The 26,048-nt window shown below is 48.7% G+C and overlaps 11 protein-coding genes across 11 annotated transcripts; 6 read left to right on the top strand and 5 right to left on the bottom strand.

Annotated features, from left to right (window-relative positions):
• Positions 1-41: 41 nt before the first annotated feature.
• Positions 42-1,977, bottom strand: ATEG_06407 (uncharacterized protein; the record flags this gene model as incomplete). The annotated part of the gene is made up of 6 exons (XM_001215585.1): positions 42-300; positions 369-616; positions 680-1,039; positions 1,101-1,634; positions 1,682-1,703; positions 1,754-1,977. The coding sequence occupies 6 exons, from the start codon at positions 1,975-1,977 to the stop codon at positions 42-44; spliced, it is 1,647 nt and encodes a 548-aa protein (XP_001215585.1).
• A 1,325-nt stretch (positions 1,978-3,302) lies between these two features.
• cp8 (putative carboxypeptidase Y) lies at positions 3,303-4,925 on the top strand (the record flags this gene model as incomplete). Its single annotated transcript, XM_001215584.1, has 4 exons — positions 3,303-3,866; positions 3,916-4,276; positions 4,333-4,796; positions 4,854-4,925. The coding sequence occupies 4 exons, from the start codon at positions 3,303-3,305 to the stop codon at positions 4,923-4,925; spliced, it is 1,461 nt and encodes a 486-aa protein (XP_001215584.1).
• A 410-nt stretch (positions 4,926-5,335) lies between these two features.
• On the top strand, positions 5,336-6,396 carry ATEG_06405 (porphobilinogen deaminase; the record flags this gene model as incomplete). The annotated part of the gene is made up of 2 exons (XM_001215583.1): positions 5,336-5,603; positions 5,651-6,396. The coding sequence occupies 2 exons, from the start codon at positions 5,336-5,338 to the stop codon at positions 6,394-6,396; spliced, it is 1,014 nt and encodes a 337-aa protein (XP_001215583.1).
• A 1,697-nt stretch (positions 6,397-8,093) lies between these two features.
• Positions 8,094-9,140, bottom strand: ATEG_06404 (uncharacterized protein; the record flags this gene model as incomplete). Its single annotated transcript, XM_001215582.1, has 4 exons — positions 8,094-8,358; positions 8,423-8,546; positions 8,609-8,862; positions 9,088-9,140. 4 exons carry the CDS (start codon positions 9,138-9,140, stop codon positions 8,094-8,096), a joined length of 696 nt encoding a protein of 231 aa, XP_001215582.1.
• A 708-nt stretch (positions 9,141-9,848) lies between these two features.
• ATEG_06403 (FPP/GGPP synthase family protein) lies at positions 9,849-10,950 on the bottom strand (the record flags this gene model as incomplete). The annotated part of the gene is made up of 2 exons (XM_001215581.1): positions 9,849-10,766; positions 10,840-10,950. The coding sequence occupies 2 exons, from the start codon at positions 10,948-10,950 to the stop codon at positions 9,849-9,851; spliced, it is 1,029 nt and encodes a 342-aa protein (XP_001215581.1).
• Positions 10,951-11,586: 636 nt separating this feature from the next.
• ATEG_06402 (GMC family oxidoreductase) lies at positions 11,587-13,425 on the top strand (the record flags this gene model as incomplete). Its single annotated transcript, XM_001215580.1, has 1 exon — positions 11,587-13,425. The coding sequence occupies one exon, from the start codon at positions 11,587-11,589 to the stop codon at positions 13,423-13,425; it is 1,839 nt and encodes a 612-aa protein (XP_001215580.1).
• An 807-nt stretch (positions 13,426-14,232) lies between these two features.
• Positions 14,233-15,376, top strand: ATEG_06401 (uncharacterized protein; the record flags this gene model as incomplete). The annotated part of the gene is made up of 2 exons (XM_001215579.1): positions 14,233-14,827; positions 14,889-15,376. 2 exons carry the CDS (start codon positions 14,233-14,235, stop codon positions 15,374-15,376), a joined length of 1,083 nt encoding a protein of 360 aa, XP_001215579.1.
• A 745-nt stretch (positions 15,377-16,121) lies between these two features.
• Positions 16,122-17,253, bottom strand: ATEG_06400 (uncharacterized protein; the record flags this gene model as incomplete). Its single annotated transcript, XM_001215578.1, has 3 exons — positions 16,122-16,289; positions 16,500-16,815; positions 16,865-17,253. 3 exons carry the CDS (start codon positions 17,251-17,253, stop codon positions 16,122-16,124), a joined length of 873 nt encoding a protein of 290 aa, XP_001215578.1.
• Positions 17,254-18,111: 858 nt separating this feature from the next.
• Positions 18,112-19,526, top strand: ATEG_06399 (aldehyde dehydrogenase family protein; the record flags this gene model as incomplete). The annotated part of the gene is made up of 2 exons (XM_001215577.1): positions 18,112-18,849; positions 18,900-19,526. 2 exons carry the CDS (start codon positions 18,112-18,114, stop codon positions 19,524-19,526), a joined length of 1,365 nt encoding a protein of 454 aa, XP_001215577.1.
• Positions 19,527-21,109: 1,583 nt separating this feature from the next.
• Positions 21,110-21,581, top strand: ATEG_06398 (uncharacterized protein; the record flags this gene model as incomplete). The annotated part of the gene is made up of 2 exons (XM_001215576.1): positions 21,110-21,187; positions 21,354-21,581. The coding sequence occupies 2 exons, from the start codon at positions 21,110-21,112 to the stop codon at positions 21,579-21,581; spliced, it is 306 nt and encodes a 101-aa protein (XP_001215576.1).
• Positions 21,582-22,166: 585 nt separating this feature from the next.
• Positions 22,167-23,137, bottom strand: ATEG_06397 (uncharacterized protein; the record flags this gene model as incomplete). The annotated part of the gene is made up of 3 exons (XM_001215575.1): positions 22,167-22,443; positions 22,504-22,894; positions 23,110-23,137. 3 exons carry the CDS (start codon positions 23,135-23,137, stop codon positions 22,167-22,169), a joined length of 696 nt encoding a protein of 231 aa, XP_001215575.1.
• Positions 23,138-26,048: the final 2,911 nt, after the last annotated feature.

Genomic DNA, 26,048 nt, shown 5'->3' with positions numbered 1-26,048 from the left:
CAGAACGAAACCTGATGAGGTGTCGTGAGCAGGATAAATGTCTAAGCAGTCAAAGCATTTTCAAACACCTTCGCTGCACCCAAAACCTTCTCCTCCTCCAACTTCCGTGCAATAATCTGCAGTCCAAGGGGATGTCCATCCATTCTCTCCGGATCATACAGTTTCCAATTCCACTCGTCCGTAGCATTTCGGGGCTCATACCCTACATCTACCACATCCGTCTCCTTGGAAATAGTGGTCACGGGGAAAGCCATGGCTGAATAGTCCAGGAAGTTCCAGACCTTGGTGTATCCCACCCATCTAATACTTGTCAGTCGACGTCTTGCAATGGAAATTCTTGAAACAAACCGGCATGAATTATGAGGTACCGACGGATGTGGCATGACCGGGGCAAGAAGCACATCAACTTTCCGTCCAGAAGGTCCGCACGTGCTGTTCCACCTGTCCAGATACATCTTTGATGAGCTACCTTCTGACGGTTGAGTTGCCAGTACTGGTAGACGTAGATTGGGGCTCCTCTGTCCACGAGAGCCTGGACGTAGGGAAGGAAGGGCTCGTTGCAGACGGCGATGTCGCGACGGATGTCTTCGCCTCCATCAGCGGTATAGTATTGATCCTGTGGTAGTTAGTCTTCATCGGCCCAATCCATTGGGTGATAGTATGAGCGACGGGGCTGTACTTGAACGGCGATAAAGTCCGCATGACCGGTCGTATCCCAAGGAATAATCTCGTGGCCTTGCTGCTTGAGCTTCTCGACGAGGAGAGTCAGAGCTCGGCGAATCGGTGGATGGGGCCGGACGACTCCATCATCAGTGATGAGGCCGACTGTCAGTGGTCGCGAGAGCATGTCCTCGTACATTTCTTGTCTCCATGGAATAGGCACACAGCGAGGATCTAATCTCCAAGGTTCGCTGTCAATGACACACTTGGTGACCTCTGTCAAGGAGAAGAGAGACCGCGTCATGGGACCGACTACCGATGGAACGTGCTCTTGTCCTTCGGTTGAAACAGATACATTGTAATAGGGAAGACGTCCGTGCTGTTTGCCGATCAGTACATGCCTGGCCATTTCTTTCTTTTACGGCGATATCGTGACGAACACTTGGTTTGAGGCCATACAATCCCATCATGCTACTCGGGCTGCGAATAGAACCCCCAATATCAGTTCCCCAGCCAACTAGAGACCCATGCGATGCGAGGAGAGCAGATTCGCCGCCAGATGAGCCTCCCGGAGTAAAAGAAGGGTCGCGGGGGTTGACGGTGAGTCCCCAAAGCGGGTTGTCGGTTTCAGCCATCTTGAAGCCTCTCGTTAGCCAGCTCCTTGACCCGTATAAATCGAAGAGTGCATGGTATAGCCTCACCATGATACTTTGGGGCAAATTGGTCTTCGCAATAATGACAGCGCCTAGTTGGCGCATTATAGTCACAACCGCAGCATCCTCGCGGCGAGGAGAGAATGCGCGCCCGACATATCCCAGGGATGAATCAAGTCCACGCACATCAAACTGGTCTTTCAAGGAAACGGGGATGCCATGTAGTGGCCCGATAGGTTTGCCGAACTTTCGAAAGTGGTTGTCAAGTTCACGAGCTCTTTCGACTGCATCGGCGAACAATATCTCGGTCAAACAGTTTGTCTATGGGAGTCAGGCTAGACTTGCTTCACTTCCAGGGGACTGTTTACCTTTTTGTGAGACTCTATCGCTCTATGATCTGTGAGCAGAGATTGGTGACGGCGGACGGGGAGTGCACTTACTGGGTGATGTAGGCAATGGTCACCGTCTCAGCCTGAAGATCTCCCTCGGACAGCAATTCGCGTAGTTTTTCATGCGGAAGATCACAAATTGCCACGCCATCAATTTTATCAGTGCTTGCGGTGTACTTGGAAGTGAATTCATTGATCGCCTGCTGCTGCTCTCGGCGTTTTCTGGCGACGATCCCCTGCCACATGGGGACGTCGGCCTCCTCGTTTACGGTCATTATGTCAATCACTCTGGATCAGTGGTGCACTGTGAGGGCACAAACCTGTTCTCAGACAAAATATTCAGTGCAGTAGCCACATATACCAAGTTCAGCCAGCTCTTTATCGGAGTTGAAGTCCGAGGAAACTTCCGCATCTCCACAGTGTCGGCGATTTTTCGCCGAGAAAGGAACAATATGCATTTCCGCCCCTCGAAACTGAAGGGACGAAAACGTATAAACATGTGCTCATCTGTCTTAATCAGGGGGTGTGTCAACTGGAGGAAGATTCCTGTTAACAAATAACTCTAAGAAAATTGGCAAATCCATGATCTCAAAAGGTGGCCGACGAAGCTGTTGGAAACGCCGACGAAAACTCCGAACTAACAATCTAGACGTATGCTATCTTATCCATTCCTATTGATAACACCGTCATAATTTTAATTTGACGATGTATCAAGTTCCATGATCATCCCGAAATTAAACACAACACATTGAGCAACTTCCTCGAGCAGTATGGACTTCGGGTAGAGAGGGGAGTGGATGATTTCCCAACTGCGTTGGAAGCATTATATGGTCCGGAGAATGGAGCGAATATTAAGGCTTCTAGAGCCGTTGCGATTAACTAACGTGGAGTATGTTTATTCAACATGTACCTCTTGGTGCCAGCACTGACTACTTAGATATGGCACTCTTCCGGTATTGGGACATTCTTGTGGACGCAATCTGATCACGACGGCCGGTCTTACTGGCGTTCTGGGTATGCCATCAGCCATCAAGGAAGGCGAGATCCAAGGTCGAGCCGTCACGATTGGAACCCCGACGAGGAGGGCGGTGGTGGAAGATCAAATCGATCAGAGCCGGCATCTACAAGGATATCTTTTGCTGCACGATGGGCCTCAGCACATCCGATGTAAGTGCCAAATACTGCTTCGAACAGCACCTTGCTCAGATTATAAGGATTATAAGCCAGTAAGGAAAGACAGCCAATAGGACAACCCATATTCCGCCAGTATATGTGCCTCCGAGATGACCAGAACAAACCTCTACAATTTAACTCGGGTTGTTTCAAGCTTTCCACCTGGTAATCTGGTATTGTTGGAAGCCTACAGCTAGGCAATCGCGAATGGAACTAAGAAGCAGCCTAAAACGATCCGAAATCGTTAGTGCTTATATCGAACAAAGAACACAGAACAAGGTAACGTGTGTCATCCAAAAGTGGATCACTGTCATTCGCGTCTCGCGCGATGTAACATGACTGTCTAGACCGCCAGCAATATAAGAACGACCGCCACAACAACAAACATCTCTCGTTTCCAGCACAAAGTCCCTCTGTCCCGTCCACAATGCAGATCCTCTGGTGTGCTGGGTTATTTGGCGTAGCCTACGCCACCACACAGACTGTTCTACGGACAGAAGAGCCTCTAACAACATTTCGGAGCTCATATTCGCCTGCTTATTCGGTCCGCATCCGCCAACAGGATGAGACAGTCTGTGCCGCAGGTTCTGCCCAGTACACCGGATGGCTGGACATCGGACCCAAACATCTGTTCTTCTGGTATTTCGAGAGCCAGAACGATCCAGTTAATGACCCACTCACCCTCTGGATGACTGGTGGGCCGGGCGCCTCAAGCATGCTGGGTCTGTTCCAGGAGGTCGGTCCCTGCTTGATCAATGAGCACGGCAATGGCACTGTGCACAATCCCTGGGCTTGGTCCCGGAACTCCTCCTTGCTTTTTGTCGACCAGCCTGTTGATGTTGGGTTTTCCTATATTGATGAGGGTCATGCGCTTCCAGTGGACTCCGCGGAGGCCGGGATAGACATGCATCGTTTCCTGCAGCTGTTTGTGTCCGAGGTCTTCCCGCAGAAGCGTTCATCTCCTGTCCATCTTGCAGGCGAATCATATGCGGTGAGCAGGTGCTGTCTTCTTGTCGCATATTCTAGCCTAACGTACGCAGGGACAATACATCCCGTACCTTGCGGCCGAGATCCTGCGCCAGAACGAGCTATATCCCACAGAGCCCCAGGTCAACCTGCAATCGTGCCTCGTAGGCAATGGCTTCATGTCCCCTAAAGACACAATATACGGGTACTGGGAGACCCTCTGCACCACGAACCCCGGTGTTCCCACGCCAGTGTTCAACAAAACCCGATGCGACATCATGGCCGAGAACATGCCGCGGTGTATGGACGTCGCCGAGACCTGCAATCAACATCCGGATCCTGCTATCTGCCAAGCCGCGAGCTCTGTCTGCTACGAGACCGTGATGGGGTTTTTTGAAAATGAAGTGGGAAAGGGCGGCCGCAACCGCTTCGACAGTAAGACGTCGACCTGACAGCCAGAGTGCTGAATTTCTAACATGCTTCCATAATAGTCACGGCCCCATGCGAGCTTGATGAGATGTGCTATATCCAGGTAACCCGCATTGAACAGTACCTGAACACTCCAGCCGTATGGAACGCCATCGCACCGCCCAAGGAGGTTAAGAAATATAGCTTCGAGTCGGAAGCTATAGTTCAAGCCTTTGACACCACGGCCGAGGGCATGACCTCTTCATCTGATCTGATCGTGGCCCTGCTTTCCCAAGGGATAGATTATTTGGCCTATCAAGGGAACCTCGATCTCGCTTGTAACACAGCCGGAGCCCTGAGATGGGCTAACTCGCTGCCCTGGAAAGGTCAGGTGGAGTTCACGGCACAGCCTCTTCGACCTTGGACTTCAAACGTAACCGGCCACGATGAGACTGTCGGCACCACCAAAGAAGTCCGAAGCCATATGGATAGCCGCGAGAAGGCGTCGCGGTTTGCTCTTGTTACAGTGGACGGGGCCGGCCATCTGGTATGACATATCTTTAACCTCGGTTCTTGGGTAGACACTAATGTTTGATATTCACAGCTTCCTCAAGATCGGCCTGATGTTGCGTTTGATGTCATGCTACGGTGGATTACGGGGGCATCTTTTGCATAGCTGATTTCCTTGGATGAGGCAGTAAATCCAGCTAGTAACACCGGCTTGTCCATCCTCGTTAGACTCAATCTCTAGAATAGTACGCCCTCGAGGAGAATAGTGGTATACTCGCCATCCAGACAAAGTAAATAGCAGATGATACGTTACTGTGAATATCTTCCATCTTCCACCTCAGGTAATTTCGGTACACTAATACTAGCTGTCGGGTAAGGCCGCCGGACCCGCCGAAGTTCTGGATGGAGCACTACAGTAAATCGCTTTGACGCTCCTCCGTAAGCGTTACAATCGTTTAGCGCCGGATGTGGATGTCTTAAGCCGGGCCGTTCGCTTTGTGGGTTGTTGGACAGTACGTTCCATTTTTGCACCTTTCTCTCCTCCTTTCTTCTCTTTAACCTCTTCACCTCGAGAACATGGTGGATACCTCTCCCACGCCGCAGCCTCCGCTCCGGATCGGCACTCGACGATCCAATCTGGCCATGGTCCAGGCGGAGGGTATCCGGGATAGCCTGCAAAAGGTAGCCCCGGACCGATCGTATGAGATTGTCGCGCTCCGCACACTGGGCGATCGCGACAAGCAAACAGCGCTGTACAACTTTGGCGCCAAGAACCTGTGGACGACTGAGCTGGAGGAGAAGCTCACATCCGGCGAACTCGATGTCATTGTGCATTGTCTGAAAGGTGAATTCTGTCCCTCTTCCTGTCACTGCCATCACTCCGAATCGCAGACCAGCTGACAGCACCAGACATGCCGACAACTCTCCCCGACACCTGCCAGCTCGCCGCGATCCCGCCGCGGGATGACCCGCGGGACGCGCTGATCGTAAAGGCCAGTCTGCCGTACACCAGCTTGCAGAGCCTCCCCGCGGGCGCGGTGGTGGGCACCTCGTCCGTCCGCCGCTCGGCGCAGCTCCGCCGTCTGTACCCGCATCTGCGGTTTGCCAATCTCCGCGGCAATGTGGAGACGCGTCTTGCGAAGGTGGACGATCCGGAGAGCGAGTACACATGCATGATCATGTCTGCGGCGGGTCTCGAGCGCGTGGGTCTCCAGTATCGCATCAACCAGTACCTGGGTTCCAGGGACGGTGGTATTCTGCATGCTGTCGGGCAGGGTGCACTGGGGTTGGAGATTCGGAAGGGAGATGCGCAGATGCTGGAATTGCTGGGTCAGCTGGCTGATAGGAAATCTACTCTTGCGTGTCTCGCTGAGCGGTCGCTTATGAAGACGCTAGAGGGTGGGTGCAGTGTGCCCATTGGGGTGGAAACGGAGTGGCTGTCTTCTGGGGATTTGAGGATGCACAGTATTGTCGTCAGTTTGGATGGCACGCAGTGCGTCGAGGACAGTATCACTTCGAAAGTCGGGACGGATGATGAAGCGGCGGCGTTCGGAGAAGAACTCGCGGCCAGACTGGTCAAGGCTGGCGCAGGGCAGATTCTAAACGACATCAATGCCAATCGGCCTCCCAAGGACTGATTGCTGCTCTCTAGAAGTTATCAATGAGTATGCGCTGTGATTTGTTCTTCTCAGAACCTGTATACTACCAAACTCTCCTATCAGTTGAACTATGCAAGGCTAAATAAGGCAACATAAGATCAATGTTGAACGAATCCTAACAAAAGAATACCCGATAGACTCCTTGAACACCGTGTCATTCCATACAGCATTACTCAACGTCCGCTAAATCGCCAACATCCGGCGAATCATCGAGATCTGTTGAATTGTCCAGGAGCTCCCATCTCTTCCGCTTCTTGTTACATCCATGCTTGCAGTCACTGCATGTGTGTGCCACATAACAGCAACTCGCAAATGCAGTCATCCAAGGGCTTATTTCACTCGCAGGGCACTGTGCACTAGCCATTAGCATTTCTCATGAGCTATATCAAGATCTTGGCACTTGCATCATCGCCAATCATCCCGATACCGATTAGGAGACTGCAGCAGTACTGTGTTTTCTCGACGTTTGGAGTATGATCGTAGTTCATGCATTTGCAGCCACGTACAATTGCAGCGCTGTTAGATCGATCAGTAACCCCTGCCTCCACTGTATTCAATTATTTTGATGCACTTACTTGGCGGCCCAAAGAATAGTAAACATGGAGATCTTCATGGTTACACAATCTGCGGCTCTTCGATATTGGTAAATTCAATTAACTCTTGATATATAAGTTCATGAGCTAAGATTATATGGAGGAAAGAACAGCTAGTTATACTGCACTGAAAACACCCTCAACAAAGAAGCAAGAACAATATTTCCGCAATAGGCCTCCTATATTGTCTTATATCTCCAATAACTAGATATAGTAGCAGGGCTGTGTTGCAGGAGGAACAATGAACAATCATCACGCTTCCTTTATCTACTGAAGTGTGGAGGACAAAGATGGAATCATCCCTCGACTGATCAATCCCTACATGTGGACACGGTCATCGGCTTGACACTGAGAACACGCTCATGCACTTCGACATTGGTATTTTGCTTTGTTTGTAGTCTTATTAAAAGCATGAGGTTTAGCTGGTTAAGCAGCACACTCGTCGCCATCATCGTATCAAGTCCCTGCCAACAAACCATTGCTGCTCACTTCCGACCAATCTTTCTTCTTTTCTCATCAAAGAAATTGGTGTTAATGTATGCGAGTACCGGACCACTGCCGAGGGGATTGGGCAGAATGTGTTTAGCGATGAATCCGGAGATGAAGATCCAGATCGCGAGAGAGGATGGGGCTACGTTTGCTGAAGATGTCACGCAGGTGGAGGACTTCACGCACAGGAATAACAACTATCAGACCTGAAAAAGTCCATCGTCCTACTCTTCACTTCCCACTCCCTTGCGAACAATAAACAGTCCTAATGGATCTCTCATCTCTTAATCCTATACAAATCCGGATAATTGGACCCCAAAAACGACCGTTGAAAGTCCACCTCATCCGCATCCGCTTCACTTCCATACGCCCCCATCTTTCCCAGCTCGAACGATTTCAAAGCAGGCACTTCATCCTATATAATCTTGAAAATTGAGTGGGAATTGATATGAGCTAGTTTTGATCGCGACCGGAATCAATTGCTACATAGACCTGCTGGTGTCCAGGCTAAACAAAGAGACAGAAATAAATGCAGAACACTAAACGTTGGCATTCTGGATAGTTCAAGCACACAAGGCCAGGAAAAGCGCGTCCTCACTGCCCCATTTGTGCTACTAGTGAAATTGGGGTCCAGTTATAAATAATTCCATCCGTGTTTCCCCAAAGCTCAAGCTCACTAATCGAAAGCAGCAAGCCTTGAGCTAGCCTTCTTTTCACGCCCTGAAGCATCTCTCGAAGGGCCATAAGGTAGGTGTTTGTGCACAGTTGTACCAGGGCCGGTTGGAAACGGCTACACTGCAAATCAAGGACGTGTAGGTCGTCGTCTTGTCGGAGGCGGTTGGGTAGATCAGATACCCAGCTACATAAGCATATCTCAGTATTGTGGATTCTGCTACGTAGTTATCCAGACAGAGTATACTCACCTGTAGTCAAGGCTAAGACTTTTGAACAACTCATCCATGCGGCGCTCAAACTCTTCTGCCTTGACGCCTTTGACGAACTGGTGTACTACGTCCGCGTCCTCCCATTGGATATACCCACCAGGCTCTAGGAGTGCGATAGTCAGCTTTGGCAAAGAGGCCATTATGAGAAAGCCCAGCTATACTCACTCAAGAGACGCTTCACATGGAGAATCAATGACGACGCATCACTTCCAGACAGGTTACCCGCCCACATTCCCAGATGGACCACATCGTATTGACCAGCTAGCGACGTCGGAGGGTCTACTAAGGAGTCTAGCAGGCCCAGCGTCACGTTCTTGGGCCATAGCTCCTTTGGAGGAAATTGGCTGTTGGATATGTCGAAGCCATGCAGTTGGACTGTTGGAGGAAGCTGTCTTGCAACGTCAAATAGCCACATCCTCCTAGACGTTAGTGATGAAGCAGACTGGGAGAGGTTTTGATAGAGAAGGAATACATACGCTGTCCCACATCCAACTTCCGCTATTTTCATGTCGCTTGTCACCGGGATCTGCGGGTGAAGCTCATAGCCAGTATGGAGTTTCCAAAGCAGATGCTGGGCATCCAATCTGATTCTGGTAAGCTGTTTCTGAACTTGCGAAATATAGAAGAGAAAAAGGGATACAAACCCGATAGAGGCAGCCATGCCTCGTCCCAAAATGTAGTTATCTTCTTCGGCCATGTCTTTCTTTTGGTTGGAATAATCTGATAGATAACAGCGCCTTCACAAATTTGCGGTCGAGTGAGTCCCCAAGGTAGTGGAGGATTTATAACCTTGAAGGATGCGACAAATATTGCTTGGATGATTTCATCTAGGCAAAAAGTGTCTCGAGTTCGTAATATTTTCTTATTTATCGACTCATTGTGTAGCACAAATCTGCAGAAAGACAAGTGAAGAAACAATGAGGCCATATGCATATTCGATTTCGTATGTTTATAGCAGGATCGCCACCCTCCAACTACATCTTACTTCCATGGAACCAGATAATACCTGCATAGAGCCTGAAGGAGATAGCTTATTGTTTAGGCCTCTAGATTACATCACGCGGTATATTTACCATTGGTATATAGTAGCGATCAGCCTCAGAAGGCTTGTTTGAAGATCTCCTACTCCATTGGAAGTCATGGATGGCGAGAAGGAATGTAGATCAAGTCAATGTCTCCACTTGCCCAAATAGGGAGGGATGCCAACAGAAGTCAGGATTGTGAAATCAACTCAGTGTCTTATGTTGATAACTATATACAACAATATGCACTTTTCATAATCTACGGTAATGTCGGTGCAGGTATCACGTTGGGCTACATGCATTGTGAGGTAACCCCAATACAATCACTCGCTTTACGTCAAGTATTGAATGTGACTCTAACAAGAGAAGATACCATCTGCTGCTCATTTGTCCCGTCGTGCAATCTTCTCAAGCGCGCCCTGAAAGACGTCCTTCAGCCCATTCTGCTCGCTAAGTCGATCTATAGCCTTCTGTGATTCATGGACCATTTCTTCTTCGTATTCTCGGTAGAGCTTTTCGAGGCCAAGATCATGAAATATGGTTCGAACAGCAGTATCATGTACAGGGCCCTGCCTGCCATAAGAAAAATCCAGGACTTGCCGTTGCTCGGCACTGCAGAGCGTAAGAGCTCGAACAATAAGCCAGGTGCATTTATGGTCCTCTATATCGGTACCGACTTTTCCAGTCACCGATGGATCCCCAAAACAGTCTAGGTAGTCATCCTGGACCTGGAAGTATTCGCCCATTGGAAGCATGATGGTCTTGACTTGCTTCAGGTTGCTCTCGTTTGCTAGCCGGAGATAGTGCAGGGCCAGTGCAATTGGTAAATAAAAACTGTAGAAAGCGGTCTTGTTTCTGGCGATGAACGAATATGCCTCCACAGTCATTTGATCCAGACCACGGGCTTTAACTGCCATGTCTGCGTCGCTAAGTTGTCCCAATTCCGTCCGGTGACTTGCTTCATTAAGAAGCTCAAGGATGCCGACGTATTCCGCGTGATGTTGAAAATGTTTTTTAAGGAGACTAAACATCAATGACTTGAGGAAGGCCGCGTCATTGATGGCGGTCAAACCAACCTCATCCCGACGATACCAGCAAAGCTTTCCTCTTCGATACTCTGAATTATCCATAATGTCGTCTGATACCAGGTACGAGGCCTGGAACATTTCCACCATCCACCCGAGTATGCTCAGGTCTTGAAACTCTGCAGGGGTCGGAGGTCGTTGTAATAAGGTACAGCCTGTGTCAACTACGGTGAGCCCTCTGTTGAGTTTCCCATCTTTGGTATTTGCAAGCAGGCACTGTTATGCCTAAGTTAGCAACGAAAGCTGCGTAGTCTGCTTTTTTTTTTTTTTTTTTTTTTTTCAAACATACTTGTTGGAGTCGATCTCTTATTGCACTTGGTGCTTTTCGTTCGGAGAGATCCTCCTGTATCTCATTGGCCAGGACCTCCAGAACACTCTTGAAATTTTCATGGTTTGCCATAATCGCGAGTCGTTCATTGGAAACACAAATGTATAGCAGGATGGATTTGTTTCGGGTGAATGTGTCCACCTATTGCAGTATTTATATGGCTCGCTGCTCAGTGCACATAAAGATGACAAGCCTTATAACAGCCATCCCCACTTCAAAGTCTCCTTGCAACTTGTAGGAGAGTCGTAGTCTGTCGTAACTTCTGTCCATTCACAGTATAGTTACGTACATAAATGTCCCCTATTTACGGTCGAGTTTTGCACCGCCTCGACGCGTGTATGTTGGGAGATGAGGCCAGGAAAAAGCTCAACACGCATAAAGAGAGTTTGTAGCAAGTCCACAGACGGGAGATGGACACCCGGTTCCCTTTTGTTCCCGTGTGTAGAATCGTTTCCCTATTGGGAAACCCATAACGTCAATAACTCCCGTTAGAAAATTTCTGTCTATAGTAGACGATGCAGGTAAAACAGCATTGACGTAGGTAGCTCACATGCCGGCATCTAGCTTGTCTCACTGCTCCGCCCTCGACGACATCGCAGCCATTCCAGTGAAGTATTTAAAACCCCTTACTGTGCACCTAAGATCGCATGATTCTTTCGGTTCTTTTAGTCTTGGATATTACTAAGAGAAGACCACGCTTCCTCAAATATGACGCGACTACCTCAGTCCAGCCAGTTTGATTACATCGTTGTCGGTGGAGGGATCGGGGGCATGGTGGTAGCATCTCGCCTAAGCGAGGACCCTACAACAACCGTCCTCCTTATCGAGGCCGGCCCCGATCGAACAGGGGACCCTCGCATTGAGACACCGGGCCTAGTAACCACATTATTTGGTGACTCGGTCGTCGACTGGGACTTCCTAAGTGAACCACAGGCCCATGTCAAAGATCGACAAATCCCTCAGCCTCGAGGACGAGTTCTGGGAGGCTCATCCGCCCTCAACTTCTCGGTGGTTGTGTACCCATCTCGGCAAGACTGGGCGGCATGGTCTGCCCTAGGAAACGAAGGCTGGAGTGCAGAGCACATGGCGCCTTATATGCGAAAGTTTCAAACCTACAAGGAGCCAGCCACCTCTACTGTGGACCTCCTGGGCCTGGATCATGACGCCGACCCCAGCAAGTACGGTTCTCAGGGACCCGTCCCCATCGGACACCCAGCAGTCTATGGGCCCTTCAACAAAGCTTGGAATCAAGCATTTGAAGAACTTGGCTGGCAGGATAAAAATGACCCTATTTCCGGGAATAAATCGGGTTCCTTCACGTGCCAATTATCTGTTGATCCAACCACCGGTGTACGAGGATATGCGACCTCCTATCGCCCGGCAGAAAGACCCAATTTGATCGTATGGACTGAGGCACGCGCTGAGAAGATTCACCTCACGAAAAACAACAGAAACGAATTATTGGCGACTGGGGTGCAGATTTCGGATCATCTGGGAGTCCAGCGCACCGCAACCGCCAGACGTGAGATCGTTCTCTCTGCCGGCAGTATACACTCTCCACAGCTGCTGGAGCTCTCGGGGATTGGAGATGCGCAGCGGTTACGGCAATTTGATATCCCTGTCATGCTCGACCTGCCTGGGGTTGGTGAGAACCTACAAGACCACTGTATCAGTTCCATCAGCTACAAAGTTGCTAAAGGTCAGATTTCTACAGATGCCATGCGCGATCCGCATTTAGCACAGGACTTTCTGAACCTTTACGAGAAAACCAGGTCAGGTCCTCTAGCGGGACTTCCGATCAGTGTTGCATTTCTCCCACCAGTAAACGATCAAGGCAAAGTCCCGATGGATGAGATGCGTAGCCTTGTGGAGGCATATTTGCCTGATAGCCAGAATCAGCATCAGACCGGCAGACAGAAACAAACCCAAATCAATCGTCAAATGCTCCTTGACAACCAAGAATCAACTATTCAATATATCCTTCTTCCATTCCAGATGGCCACCAAGCCCGGGCTGATGACCATGGCAGATATATTTGAGCACGAAACTGAGGATAATTACATCAGCATCGTTGCGATGCTCAGCCATCCGTTTTCTCGCGGTTCAGTCCACATTAAGTCAGGGGACGTCAGGGACAAGCCGACTTTTGACCCCAACTACCTCGAACACCCGATGGATCTGGAACTGCTTGCTCGACATACACAATACATTGAGAGGATCGTTCACACGGAGCCGTTTCAGATGGTAGTGCAGCCCCAATGCTGTCTTCCCGAGTCCAGCGCAGCGGATCTCACAGACTTAGAGTCGGCCAAACAAGTAGTGCAGGATCGGTTACTCTCTTGCTTCCACCCAGTGGGAACTTGTGCTATGATGCCACTTGACATGGGAGGCGTTGTAGATGACCAACTGAGGGTGCATGGTACGCGCAATCTGCGGGTCGTCGACGCAAGTATCTTTCCACTGGAGCCGCAGGGAAACATACAAGCGACTCTGTATGCAGTCGCAGAGAGGGCCGCGGATCTCATCAAGCAGAACTGCAGCGAATGACTTGTTGTCCTGGAAGATTAGCCAATGTTCTATGTAGACTCTGCGCCGAATGAAGAAGAATCTTATTTATCCGAACCCCAATCTTAAACTCGGCAGACCTTTTGACACCTCGCCGTATGCTCTCCGCATTCCTAGGTCGTGCGTCACTGGTAAGGACGAGACCTTGCCCCTATCCCTACGATCCCTTGTAGCTGTCGTCTTCGTCGTTTGGTTCGAGGTCTGCTTGCTCCGTGACGCCTTAGCCTGCAGCCAAGCGGTTCGAAATTAGGGCAGGCGCCTCCCTTTGGTATCTCTCAACTCCCCCTTTTAGGCGCCGTGCATGAAAACAGCCTTTATCAAGCAAATGTCGCAACCACCTCATCAAGTCGATTTATACATAACTATCTGCGCACAATCTGATCAAGTTAAGTATAAAGTTTCATCATGACCACATTCGAAGATCGCATAGCTCTGTTGCAGGTCGTTGTCGCCCCGTTCGGTTGAACCACATTAGTCCATGCCACTCATTCAACTATTTCAAAAAAAAAAAAAAAAAAAAGGTTTGGTAATATGCCAAATTACCTGGACATGCGTCATCACAAAGCATTATAACTAGGATAGACGGCGCGATTTATCAATGAGGGATGACACATAGAGCCCCTTCATCGCTCTGACGCCTGCAAAAGCTAGGGTGTCCTGGTCTAGGAGCTATTGCTTGCATTTTTATGGTGATTTATGTGACCGTCTCAATTGTTTATCTTGGTATACTAGCTATCTTCTCCTCCCACTAGTACCGTCCTCATCTATTCCCGTTTGCCCGGTCTCATCATGGAACTATTCCGCCTCGTCACCACCGATGATTCAGGTCTAGACATCCGAGACAGACTTGAAGAGGCTTTGAGTGGCCTCCTCGAGCTAAAGCAGTTAGAATTGCTTACTGAGGTTCTTACCGGCAGCGCCGTGGTTGATGACAGATTTGCCGAGTTGGTCTATACTTCTTGGGAGTATATTTGTCGCTTAAACCTCTGGTCCTACAGGTTTGACTCGTTACAGCAATACCGCCAATTAATCAGTTACCGAGAAGTTATCCGGCCAATTATTGAGAGGTTCAAGAAATCAGATCGAGCGAAATTTTCGAGCATGGAGACAATACAACATCAGTGGGGATTGCCAGTAGCTGAAGTGCTGCCGCAGCATATGGCACCTAAGTCGTGGAGCAAGCACCTTCTTTTCTTACTGGCCATCCTTAGCAAGCATAAAACCAGGCAAGAGGCAATTGAACTTCTGGAAGAGAGCATTACTCAGAGACCTCGGCGATCTCGTCAGACACGCACGCTGATGCCTAGTGATGTGCGGCGTGCTCTTGAATCCTTATCTATTCCTACAAGGTCTTCCACGAGATCTTCCACGGGATCTTCTGCTTGTATGCTGCCTCCTTTTCAGAATTGCCATGTTTATTACTATATTTATACTGACGACCATAGCATTGTCCTCGAACGAAAAGAACACACGGGTAGCAGATGGGTCACCTTCTGATCACCGTTCTGATATTCTTATTAGCACCTCGTCCACCGACCCTTTGGAACCGTTAATAGGTGATGTTCAAGAGCCATACAACTATACATTTAATTCCACCTTGCTTCCTAAGCAAGCGGATGACGGCTACGACTGCGAATGTTCTGCAATTTGTCTACCGCTGAAAGTCCTGTTGGATGGGCTAGAGGGCCAAACTTTTCATAATACGGATGGGGTTATTCTGCAGCTTTTTCAATGGGCAAAAAGCGTATCGTGGACATCAGTCTGTCTTGTTCACCTACAGCGCCTGGCAGAGCTCAAATTTGGTAATATAACGACATTGTGGTCACGGGAAGAAACTATTAAGCAGCTTGAAGGTCTGCTCTTGGACTCTCTCCTTTTGGAAGCAAATATTTCCCTCCTTCCCTGTCTTAGCGAACAGGTACCCGTTCTCTGATACATACTGGGTACCGCTCCAGTATGTTACACGGCAAAGAAGACCACCTTTGAATGTGTGCTTCCACACTTGCTACTGAATATGGAATATGTTTATATCTGGTCTGCTGCTTTCCCCAGGGGCAACAATGTATGCATAATAGGAATGCCAAACAATTTTGCTTCCGACAAAGAACAATAACTACTGTGCGCTGGGTATACAATCTGTTGCTACTGGATGCAACGGGGTCCATACCAGAAAGAGCAAAGCGTAACATTTCGACTCCGTACTCGTGGCAAGTAGAGCTTAGTTTGAAAGCACTAAATATAAGGCTACAGGCTTATGGCGTCATCAGAAGGCTCTGGATTTTGATCAATCAGCTGCATTTCTAGGTTGGATGTTCAATATCGACGAGGGAATACTGTCAAGAAATTCATTTATACTGAATGTGAATGAAACAAGCTTGGCTCGGGAAGTTCTCGCAAAGAATTGGAACTTTGTAGATGCCGGGAATTCATAAACTGCTTAAAGCTACAGAACAATTAGCAAATAGATACACCAAAGCGTAATCATGTTCATCGCAATCAACATGCCAGCAATTTCTGAGGTCCCTCCCCAGCTATCAAAGAAAAACATATTTCTATGGTAAATCGTCTCTGCTCGTTTCAATCATCTATACTGGATAATATGGGAAGCCCTACCCCAGCAGGGTGGTCTGCCATTTGATATTGCCGCGGTGATCCCCTTCCTGATACCCTTTCGTGACTTACGAGTCCTCGTCGTACGGCGGCAAATATTGCTCCTCTTGGAAGAGTTCAACAAGGTGGTATCGTCGATGTGCGGTACACAACATGACCCAGCCCTGGACAAATTGCGCCACCGACTTCCGCAGGTCCTGGTGGTCCTCCAACATCCCGTAGGCACAATGCAAAACCTGGAGTATCAAATAGAATTAACCACATGTAAGAATACGCAATCATAGGAAGACCTACCTCAGGAGTGTACGCTGATAGATTTCTCAAGACGTCAGAGTGCTGCATGTGATGGGTTATAGCGAAGTTCGACACGAAATTCCCTTTCTCGTCATCAAGGACAAATTCTTTGTAATATGAGAGAATATCGTTGGTAAAGTCATGAACAGTACCAGTTCAGCGATGGCAGGGAAGTATCGCATTACAGTCTGCTCCTCGGGGAACAGCTTCTTTGGCCAGAGCATATGGATGAGGATCTCAGCACCTCCGACCTTAGTGCGTAGAAACATGGGCATCAGGCGAGAATCCGTGGGGAACCGGAACGAGGAGTATTCCATTTTGTGCTCGATAATACGGCCATTGATGTAGTCGAAGACCGACTTCAGGATAGCCGAGTGGCAGTATGGCCCATAGTAGCGAGAGAGCGCGCGGAGATGTATGTCGAAGTGATGAAGTAGAGGATGCTGGTGGCCTTTGTTCAGGACGAAGCTAGACGTTTTGGTTAGGGCATATTCTGACAGACGGCATCACAACCTACTTCTGATTAAAGATTTGCAGATCCCCTATAAAGTCCTCTGCAATATCATCCACAAGAAACATGTACAAAACTTGAGCGGAACAGGCGACTTTGATATCAAACGGGAGTGAAGTATATGCCTGGTGGATAAGGGTAACGGAGAGCTTGAGTCTTTTATGCACTTTGCTCTCGATATCCTGGCCCATGGACAAACTCAAGAAGTAGTCCCAGACTGCGGCTTCTAGACCACGGTCTTTGATGAATGGTGTGCTCCGATCGAACTGGATGTCATCGAGGAATTTCTTGATGGTGATTTTGACTTGTTCAATCTGGGCAATTTTAGCGGCATCAGGGGTCTGCGTCTCCAGGCCGTGATACCCAATAGTACTCTCTCCTTGCAAGGTAGCCATTATTAAGTCGGACACCGCTTGTTATGAGAACCGGCCGATTCCTTTCTACTTTCTGGTGCACTTATAGGTTAATAGCCTATTTGTATTGTTGCTAGATACCCCGCTGCTCCGTTCGTTCGTCATATCTGCCTGTCCAACGTAGATCACAGCCATTAGGAGCTGCTCCTGTTCGCTGGTACGTCTGGATACGATGGCAAGAAGTTACGGCGCAACGATGAACGACTGCCGGGGTCAGCTACGGCCCCGGCAGTCGACCGAAAAGTACATACATTCTTCGCACCGAATACCACTCACTGGATACGCGTCGCTCCAGTGCATTCAGTTCGCTACTCTATGATATAAACTAATTTATCCCGGACTCGTGGTTGCCAAACTAAAATTCAACATTCGTTCCACCCTGCTCCTCAGTTTTCCATGCTAAGACGTACTCCGTACATATGCGGCTGCGGGTGGCTAGATATGGTCAAGCACGCTTCTGATCTGCAGAGACCCATGGATGAGATTGTTAGATCAAGTGTCTGACGGCAGCTGATTCCGGGGCTGACTCTTGCCGCCGAATGGATGTATATAAAGTCGGCGGCCTGCCTGATAGCAATGCGGCCTGAAAGCGTAACCCTCTAGCGCTTTTTTCTTCATTATTTTACCTCCACCATTTTGTCTCATTCTTCTCACGACGCATTCAACCAGTTCGGAAGCTAGGAGTATTGCAATGGCAACCTCCGATAAGAATAGTCCATTGGACTTTACGGTAGGTTCTACAACATTTATAGTCAACTTACAGACCTCCAACCTATAGTCTAATTAGCATTCGCGCAGACATTCCACAATGTCATTAATAATGAATTGACCTCGACCGCCATGACCCGCCGCGGTGTTAACCCAGCCACTGCGGAGCCCAATCCCGCAGTCCCCGTCGCTACTCAGGAGGACCTTGACAAGGCAGTCCAAGCAGCCCGCGCCGCTTTCAAGACATGGTTTAGAAGCTCTTTCGAAGAGCGTCGAGCTGCCCTCCACGCCTATGCTGTTGCGATTGAAGCTAATATCGATGGATTCTCGAAGACTCTCACCATGGAGCAGGGCAAACCCCTGTCGCAATCTACCACTGAGGTCCGTATGGCGGGCACCTGGATACGGGGACTCAGCAGCATTGAGATTCCTACAAACACTATTGAAGAGACCGAAGACTGCAAAGTTATTCAACGTTATACCCCCATAGGAGTGGCGGCTGCTATTGTACCTTGGAATTTCCCGGTACTCTTGGCTGTCGGGAAGATCGTGTCTGCCGTATATACTGGTAACACGGTCATTGTGAAACCATCCCCTTTCACCCCATACTGCGACTTGAAGTTAGCGGAGCTAGCAACGCGGTTCTTCTCTCCGGGTGTGGTACAGTGTCTGAGTGGAGACGATAGTCTAGGCCCTATGATGACTGAGCACCCTGGTATTGATAAGATCTCGTTTACTGGATCGATTGCGACTGGTAGGAGAGTCATGGCTAGCTGCTCTAAGACCCTGAAGCGTGTGACACTTGAACTGGGTGGTAATGACCCGGCGATTATTTGTGACGATGTAGATTTGGATGCAATAATCCCTAAAGTAAGCCCTGCTCTGTCAGATTCCACGAATACAACTAACGTGATCTCTAGGTCGGAATTACCTCCTATTTATGCAGCTCCCAAATCTGCATGATTATAGAGCGACTCTATGTGCACGAGAAAATCTACGACCAGTTCTTGGAGAAGTTCGTGACATTCGTTAAGTCTCTCAAGGTTGGCGACGGCACTGAGGGCGATGTTTTCTTCGGTCCCGTCCAAAACAAGATGCAGTTTGAAAAGGCCGAGGATCTCCTCCATTCTATCTCCAGAGAGAAGCTCCATACTGTCCTTGGCGGCTCGATCAAAGAGTCAAAGGGATATTTTATCCACCCGACCATCGTCGATGACCCGCCCGACACCTCGCGTGTGGTTCAAGAGGAAGCATTTGCCCCTATCCTCCCCGTTATGAAGTGGTCTGATGAGGAGGATGTGATCGAAAAGGCTAATGCACTGGAAACGGGTTTAAGTGCCTCTGTTTGGAGCAAGGACTTTGAGCGCGCTACTCGTATTGCAGACCAATTGGAGTCTGGGGTGGTCTGGGTGAACTCACACCTTGATGCTTCGGCTACAGCGCCGTTTGGTGGGCACAAACAGAGTGGCATCGGTGTTGAATGGGGTCTGACTGGACTATTGGGATACTGCAACTCGCAGACGCAGTGGTTGAAGAAGTGCTTCTAGTGGGTTTATCTGGGGTTCAGCCCTTGGACATAGTATGGATGATGCACGTATCTGGGTACGCAGTTAGGTTCCTAGATATATATCGACACAAGAAACTTCTTTGCCCTACGTATGACTCTCCAAGAGCATGACAATATGTGCTGTTAGTCTAGAACTCATGCAAAGAGCTGCGGGAGTAGCATCCTGTGAATGATCTAGTAAGACGAGAACAGATATATAGGCTTTAAGAGCAACCTTGTTAAAGGGTTGGCAGGTACGCTTTTCAAATCATTAAGCTCTATAGCCGATATCCTTACCGTGAGCTAGCACTCAGTAGATAACTAGCTGGGTTATATAGAGTAGGCTATGCGTGGAGCAGGTTGAGTAACAAGGCTTAGAAACTATCTTGGCACTCTAAGCCCTACTGGGGTGTTTTTCCGGCGCCGCTCTGAGCCCTGTATACTAAATCCTGATACCCGTTTAGCTGTATTTCCCCCCCTGGGGCCGCATAATAAGCGGATTCTCTTCTCCTTCCGATCCCTCTTGGCGTTCTCTTTGTGTCTAACTTCATCATGAAGCGAGCCGGGCGAGCCGCTTGGACTAGTGTTCGTCTTACCGGGCCTCGCAGGTGTTTTGCTACGTCTCTACCATCCACTCCTTGCTGTCGCCGAACTTCCCTACTGTCTTCTCTGAGACCCACGGCGGTGCCGCGTCGAACAGTAATGTCGTCAGCGCAGTGGACCTGCACCCCAAGAGTGTTTCCCACCTCAGGAGTCAAGTTGCTGGACCAGTCCGCTGAACTTGACGAGGAGACACTGCCGAACTACCAACCCGAGAAATACTACCCAGTCACCCAGGGTGAAGTATTTAATGGTCGATATCAAACCCTTGCTAAGCTAGGATACGGGGTCGCCTCCACAGTTTGGCTGGCGAAAGACTTGGTGTATGTACAGTTGATTAACATGACCCTAATAATGGTGGAGATTCTAATGGTATACTTCGAACCAGTGCATCGACATATGTGGTTCTAAAGGTTTATGTTACGGGCCAAAACCGAGATCTCGAGCGAGAACTAGACATTTACAAGCATATTAATTCAGTGAAATCACAACATCCCGGGAGAAACTTTATTCGCAGACTTCTCGATCATTTTTATCTCCAGAGCCCTCATGGCTGTCATATCTGTCTTGTTCATGAGCCTCTCGGAATGACTGCAGACTTTCTAATCAGGATGGCTCCTCGGAACGACAAAACCCTTGATTTTATGAAACCTGCTATCCGACAGCTACTTGTCGCTCTAGATTTTCTGCATTCGGAGTGCCATGTCATCCATACAGGTTATATACCTACCACCTTCTTTGAAGACCTTAAGTCACAAACCTAACGTTATCACAGATCTTCAGCTGAAGAACTTACTACTTCCCGGACCGGAGACAAGCCAGCTTTCCCAATTCGAAGAGCGTGAAGTTGCAAACCCAACACCCCGAAAGAAGCTCAAAGACCGAACAATCTATAAGTCTTTAGGCTTTCTTTCTCCAGGCGGACTGCCAATTCTCGCTGATTTCGGGGAAGCTCGATTAGGCGAAAAGCATAATGGTGACATTATGTCGAACGTTCACAGAGCTCCGGAAGTGATTTTAAGGTCAAGCGGGGACTACAAGGTGGATATATGGAACATGGTTGTAAGTACCTAAGAATTGTCCTATTTTTTGCTTGTCTTGAAAATAATAATATTAGAGTATACTTAGGCTTGGGATATTGTTAGCTCTCGCACTTTGATCAATGGCAAAAACCCAGATGGCATATTTGATGATCGGGTCCATATGGCAGAGCTGATTGCTCTGCTAGGGCCCCCGCCCCCCCGAATTCCGGGAACAGAGACCCCTCAGCTCGGCCTTCTGGGATGAGTCGGGGAACTGGAAAGATGTTGCCCCTATTCCAGATATTACGCTCGAGAGCCTGGGAGAAGAGGTGGAAGGGGAAGATAAAGAAGGGTTTTTGCGGTGGCTCCGCATGGCCTTGCAGTGGAGCCCCGAGGACCGGCCCACGGCTTTGGAACTCCTATTCGATGAGTGAATGATGAGGGGGCTTTGAATGTAATGCTTATACGGACTTGAACCATGTAGACACTGTAGATCTGTTTTGGGTTCTATAGGCAATTGCACCAACCATAGGCTGCAGCTTGGTAGGATCCCTCTCTAGGCTACGGGTTTATTCTGCTGCCACACACTGCCTTTTCCTTATTGATTAAAGTTTGACTGCTGCTCAATTTCCTATTCCTTAGCTATTCCTTGTTTATACGGTACGCATAGATACCTAGAAAGTTCCATCTCTGTTTGTCTAATAACAATGGAACGCTTTAGACAGAGTCAACATCCTGTGGCCTCATTCTCCCAACAGATAGATGGCCTCACTGGGGTAACATGCTCGGCTCACACCAACAAACCTCTCTTTATTGTCTTCCTTGTTGCTTTTTAGCTTCTGGCGAATAACGGAGAGACCATAGCAGAGTGAGTTATTCTCGGTCACCGTCTTCCATTCCTGCTCAGTGAGCTCTGCCGGGGTTCTTCATCAGGATAGTATTAACGTGCATCAAACAATATTTTTCAGCTCCATCATTTCCCACACACGCTATCTTCTGACTATGAGATATACTTTCCATCATCCTTCCAGCATAAGCTCAAATACTACTGAATTCTTCGACCCCTTGAATACTCTCTTCAACTGAAGTGCTGGGTCTGCGTTGCGAAACACCTTTAACCAGCCTTTGAGGGACTTTGAGAAGCAGTTCAGGCTAGCTATCATGTGAAAGTCCAGCTCATTCAGGAATTGAGAGACATATTCTTCCTTCCCGGGATCAAGAAAATCGTGGATCAGAATTCTTGAATGATCAGCTTTCATCGCCTTGACGACGTGCTGAAGCATAGTGACACAGGCACTGTGAGCAGTGAGAAGCTGTTAGCTAGGATTATTATCAGAAGTGGCAGACATCTCCTACCTGAGCGGATGATCCATCATAACATGGCTCAGTAAATAGACATCGGCGCCCTGAAGCGGTTGCGGAGAAAAGATGTTATGTGCCTGCCATTGGATCCGTCCTGCGACGGATTTGGGTATGTCCACACTGGCCTGCGCGCTTTCCACAACGCTGCCAAGGTCTTGTACTATGAAGGACATGCGGGCATACTTCATTCCCAGTCGGATCGATTGCTGCCCTTTGCCGCCTCCGATGTCCACGATCTGTGTATCTTGTTTCAAGGTGTCGAAGGGGTAGAGACTCTCAATAGGGTCGTCCAGAGGGGTGTTGTAGTGTCCAGCCATGGCGGTCGCGAAACGATCCCCTCGTCTCATATCTACAGAGTCATAGTACTCGTACAAGGTCTTGTCAGCTGCATCACCCATTAGTATAGCACTGTAGTTATGCGAAATCCTGACGTACTACTAAAGGCCAGCTGGAATGCCGCCTGGAGATGATTGTCGGGTATCTGAAAGTTGGACTGCGCGAGACTGCGCGAAAGATAAGCTCCGGTTGTGAACCCGTCATCAGTCCTATTCCTTAGACCTTAGAAAGATTCACTTTTAGCTTTAATCTTGAGGAACTTACAAGTAATCAACAAGTGATGAGAATTCATTGTTCAAAAGCCGTATTGAGCGACTATTATGGCAGTATACATGTGGTTCGACTTCATTAAAAATGAATCGCTTCACACATTGCCGCATCACCCTTTCTGAGGGATGTTAGTATGGTACACTCCAGAACAATGCGTCGGGGACGTCAATACTGATCAGATCTATAGAGCCGCCGGTTCTCTCACTCAGCTGTAAGAGTGAAATCGCTTCCGGGGCTTGGGGGACATGATGATGGATTCTCATTTGCAGAACAAGTGAGAGCACCACACTGTCAACATATCCCCATGCAACGTTTGCAACCCATTCATGTGGCTCAGTCAACAGAGCTGTCAACTCCTGACATGCATCAATGACCTGAATCCGAGCTTGTTCTTTATCCGACAAGGTACCAGACCCCGATTGTAGAACATCCCGAGCTACGCGGGGTGTATTTTGCGCGATGAGGGTGGATAAAGCTTCCACTCTCGCAAGAAAGTTGAGGTCGATTGCCATTGGTTTCGCGGGTGGAACAGAAATATTCTAGATTCAATAATATTGAGATTGCAGATTTTAGGTGTGAAAGTTGACGTCGACGACGATATATAAGCCCCATTGGTATTTGCGTCTACCTTCGACACTCTATGCCGACACGGTTACATACGATCTATACTATGGACGTCTTGTTATCCACAGTGGCTGGATATTTACTCACCGTAGTTTCAAACGACACATCACATCACAAGCCCACATAACTCCAGGGACCCAAGAATCGGAGAGACTCCTTACTTGTGCGAACGAGACTGGATAACAAGTAGTTTGGGCCAGGCCTTGTCTATTTTCTGTTTATAAAAAGCAGAAACTATACATGCGTCAGGCTCTGTTGAAAGGAACATGATATCCTCTAGGCGTATTTTTCGATCTAGTTCGCCAACACGACATTTCCGAGACGGATAGCTCGACATGGCCTTCCCAGTCACCGTTATCACGATTGTTCTCCCATTCTCGATATGCTTGATCCTATGCGTTGTGATACACCGTCTTTTTTTTCATCCTCTGTCCACGATACCAGGACCTCGGCTGGCGGCTATTACAAGTCTCTATCACTTCTACTATAGTGTGATTCGAAGAGGAGACGTGGTCAACCACCTCAAGTTTCTACACAAGAAATACGGTGAGGGATGGGCATGAACCTACTCGTAACGTATATGCTCATCTCAATGATAGGTACTGCTGTAAGAATAGGACCAAATGAGGTTTGATATCCCACCCTTTATCTGGGTCTTGATGCACCTCTACTCTGACCCCAAAGTTTCTTTTCGTTAGGTCCATTTTTCCAGCACAGATGCATACTTCAATGTCTACCATTCCAGAGAAACACGAAAGGATCCGAACTTCTACGATGCTTTCTTTGTCCCTGGTGGAACCCTCGCTACGTTGGACCACGCAGAAGCCAGGAAACATAGGAAGCCCATGCTGCAAATGTTTTCACGCAAGGCGACTCTCAATAATGAGGGGATTCTCATCACTCAGGTGACTGATTCCTTTCCCAGTCTAGAAATAGCTTCCACTGATGACCAATAGGCTGAAAGGCTTTGCGAACTGCTGCATGCGCCAGAATCACGAGGGCAATCGATCAATATGTACATGGCGCTTCGGTGCTTTGCATCTGATATCACAACACAATACGCATTCGGATTCACCTTTGACTCGTTGGGAAGTGCAGATTTCGGATGTCCCTTCCTCAAAGCTGTAGATGCTCTGGTTGCAGGTTTCTGGATGCAGGGTCACTGCAGCTGGTTGCGGAGCCTGACCAACTACTTCAGCCCCTGGAGCCTGCGGATTCTCTATCCACGAAGCCGGGTGCTATTCGATCGGCTGGAAGTCCGTGGCCCCATATTCTGAGTTTGTGCAATGCTGACGACCTCCTGTAGGGTTTACAAGGTTTTCTGGATAAGCTTTTGGCAGACGACCCTAGCAAAGGCGATCAAGTAAACCCCATTCCATTGTTTACAGCACTAACCACTATCGAGAGAGATCGTCGGGTCCCATTGCTGAGTTACCATGCCATCATGTCCGACACCTTCACTATGCTTTTTTCTGCTGCCTATACTGTCGGAACGACGCTCACCGTTGCCACCTATTACATTATGCGGGATAAGCAGCTCCTGGCCAAACTACAGGAAGAGTTGGCCGAATGCTGGCCAGACCACACTCAGAAATGCCCACCTTGGTCTGTTTTGGAAAGGTTGCCGTATTTTGTGAGTTTCCCGGCTGCATGCAGAAGGCTATGTAAAGTGGACTGATGACATGGGTCTAGACAGCCGTGATCAAGGAGACGCTGCGCATGACAGGGGTCGTGGTCTCGCCGTAAGGACCCTTTGTCTATTCATTCAACAAGGCGGGGATATTCCTAATGCGCGAGTTTTGTACAGTATCCCACGCATTACCCCCGCAAGTGGGATGACAATCGCTGGGATCTATGTTCCTGCAGGAGTGTGTCTTCCATTTCGTTCTGCGTATCCAAGATCTGGAGGTGAATCGCAGTGCTAAACTGGACAAGATACAGGTATACAGCAGTAATTATTTTCCCAATCATGACGAGAATATATTCGAGGATGCGGATAACTTCTGTCCCGAAAGATGGATCCGAGGAGGCAAAACGATGCAGAGATGGGAGCTTGCCTTTTCCGTGGGCCCAAGGCAATGTCCTGCAATCAGGTAACAGATCTCTCTTTTTAAAACTGTCACACCGCATCATCAGCCTCTCATGCAGCGGATAGTTTTTCCATGGCCGGCCTGTATGTATGCCTGGCACATATCATTCGGCTTTTTGAGATCGAGTACCAAGACTATGGGTATGTGGTCCCCCACCCTTGCATACATGGCCCTGCTGAAAAATGGCTGGGCTGAAGGCACCTGAAATACAAGGACTAT

The sequence above is a fragment of the Aspergillus terreus genome, genomic scaffold (genome assembly GCF_000149615.1).
Source record: "Aspergillus terreus NIH2624 scaffold_9 genomic scaffold, whole genome shotgun sequence".
NCBI lineage: Eukaryota > Fungi > Ascomycota > Eurotiomycetes > Eurotiales > Aspergillaceae > Aspergillus > Aspergillus terreus.
The sequence above is the reverse complement of the archived record's forward strand: the minus strand, read 5'-3'. Positions and strand labels throughout refer to the sequence as shown.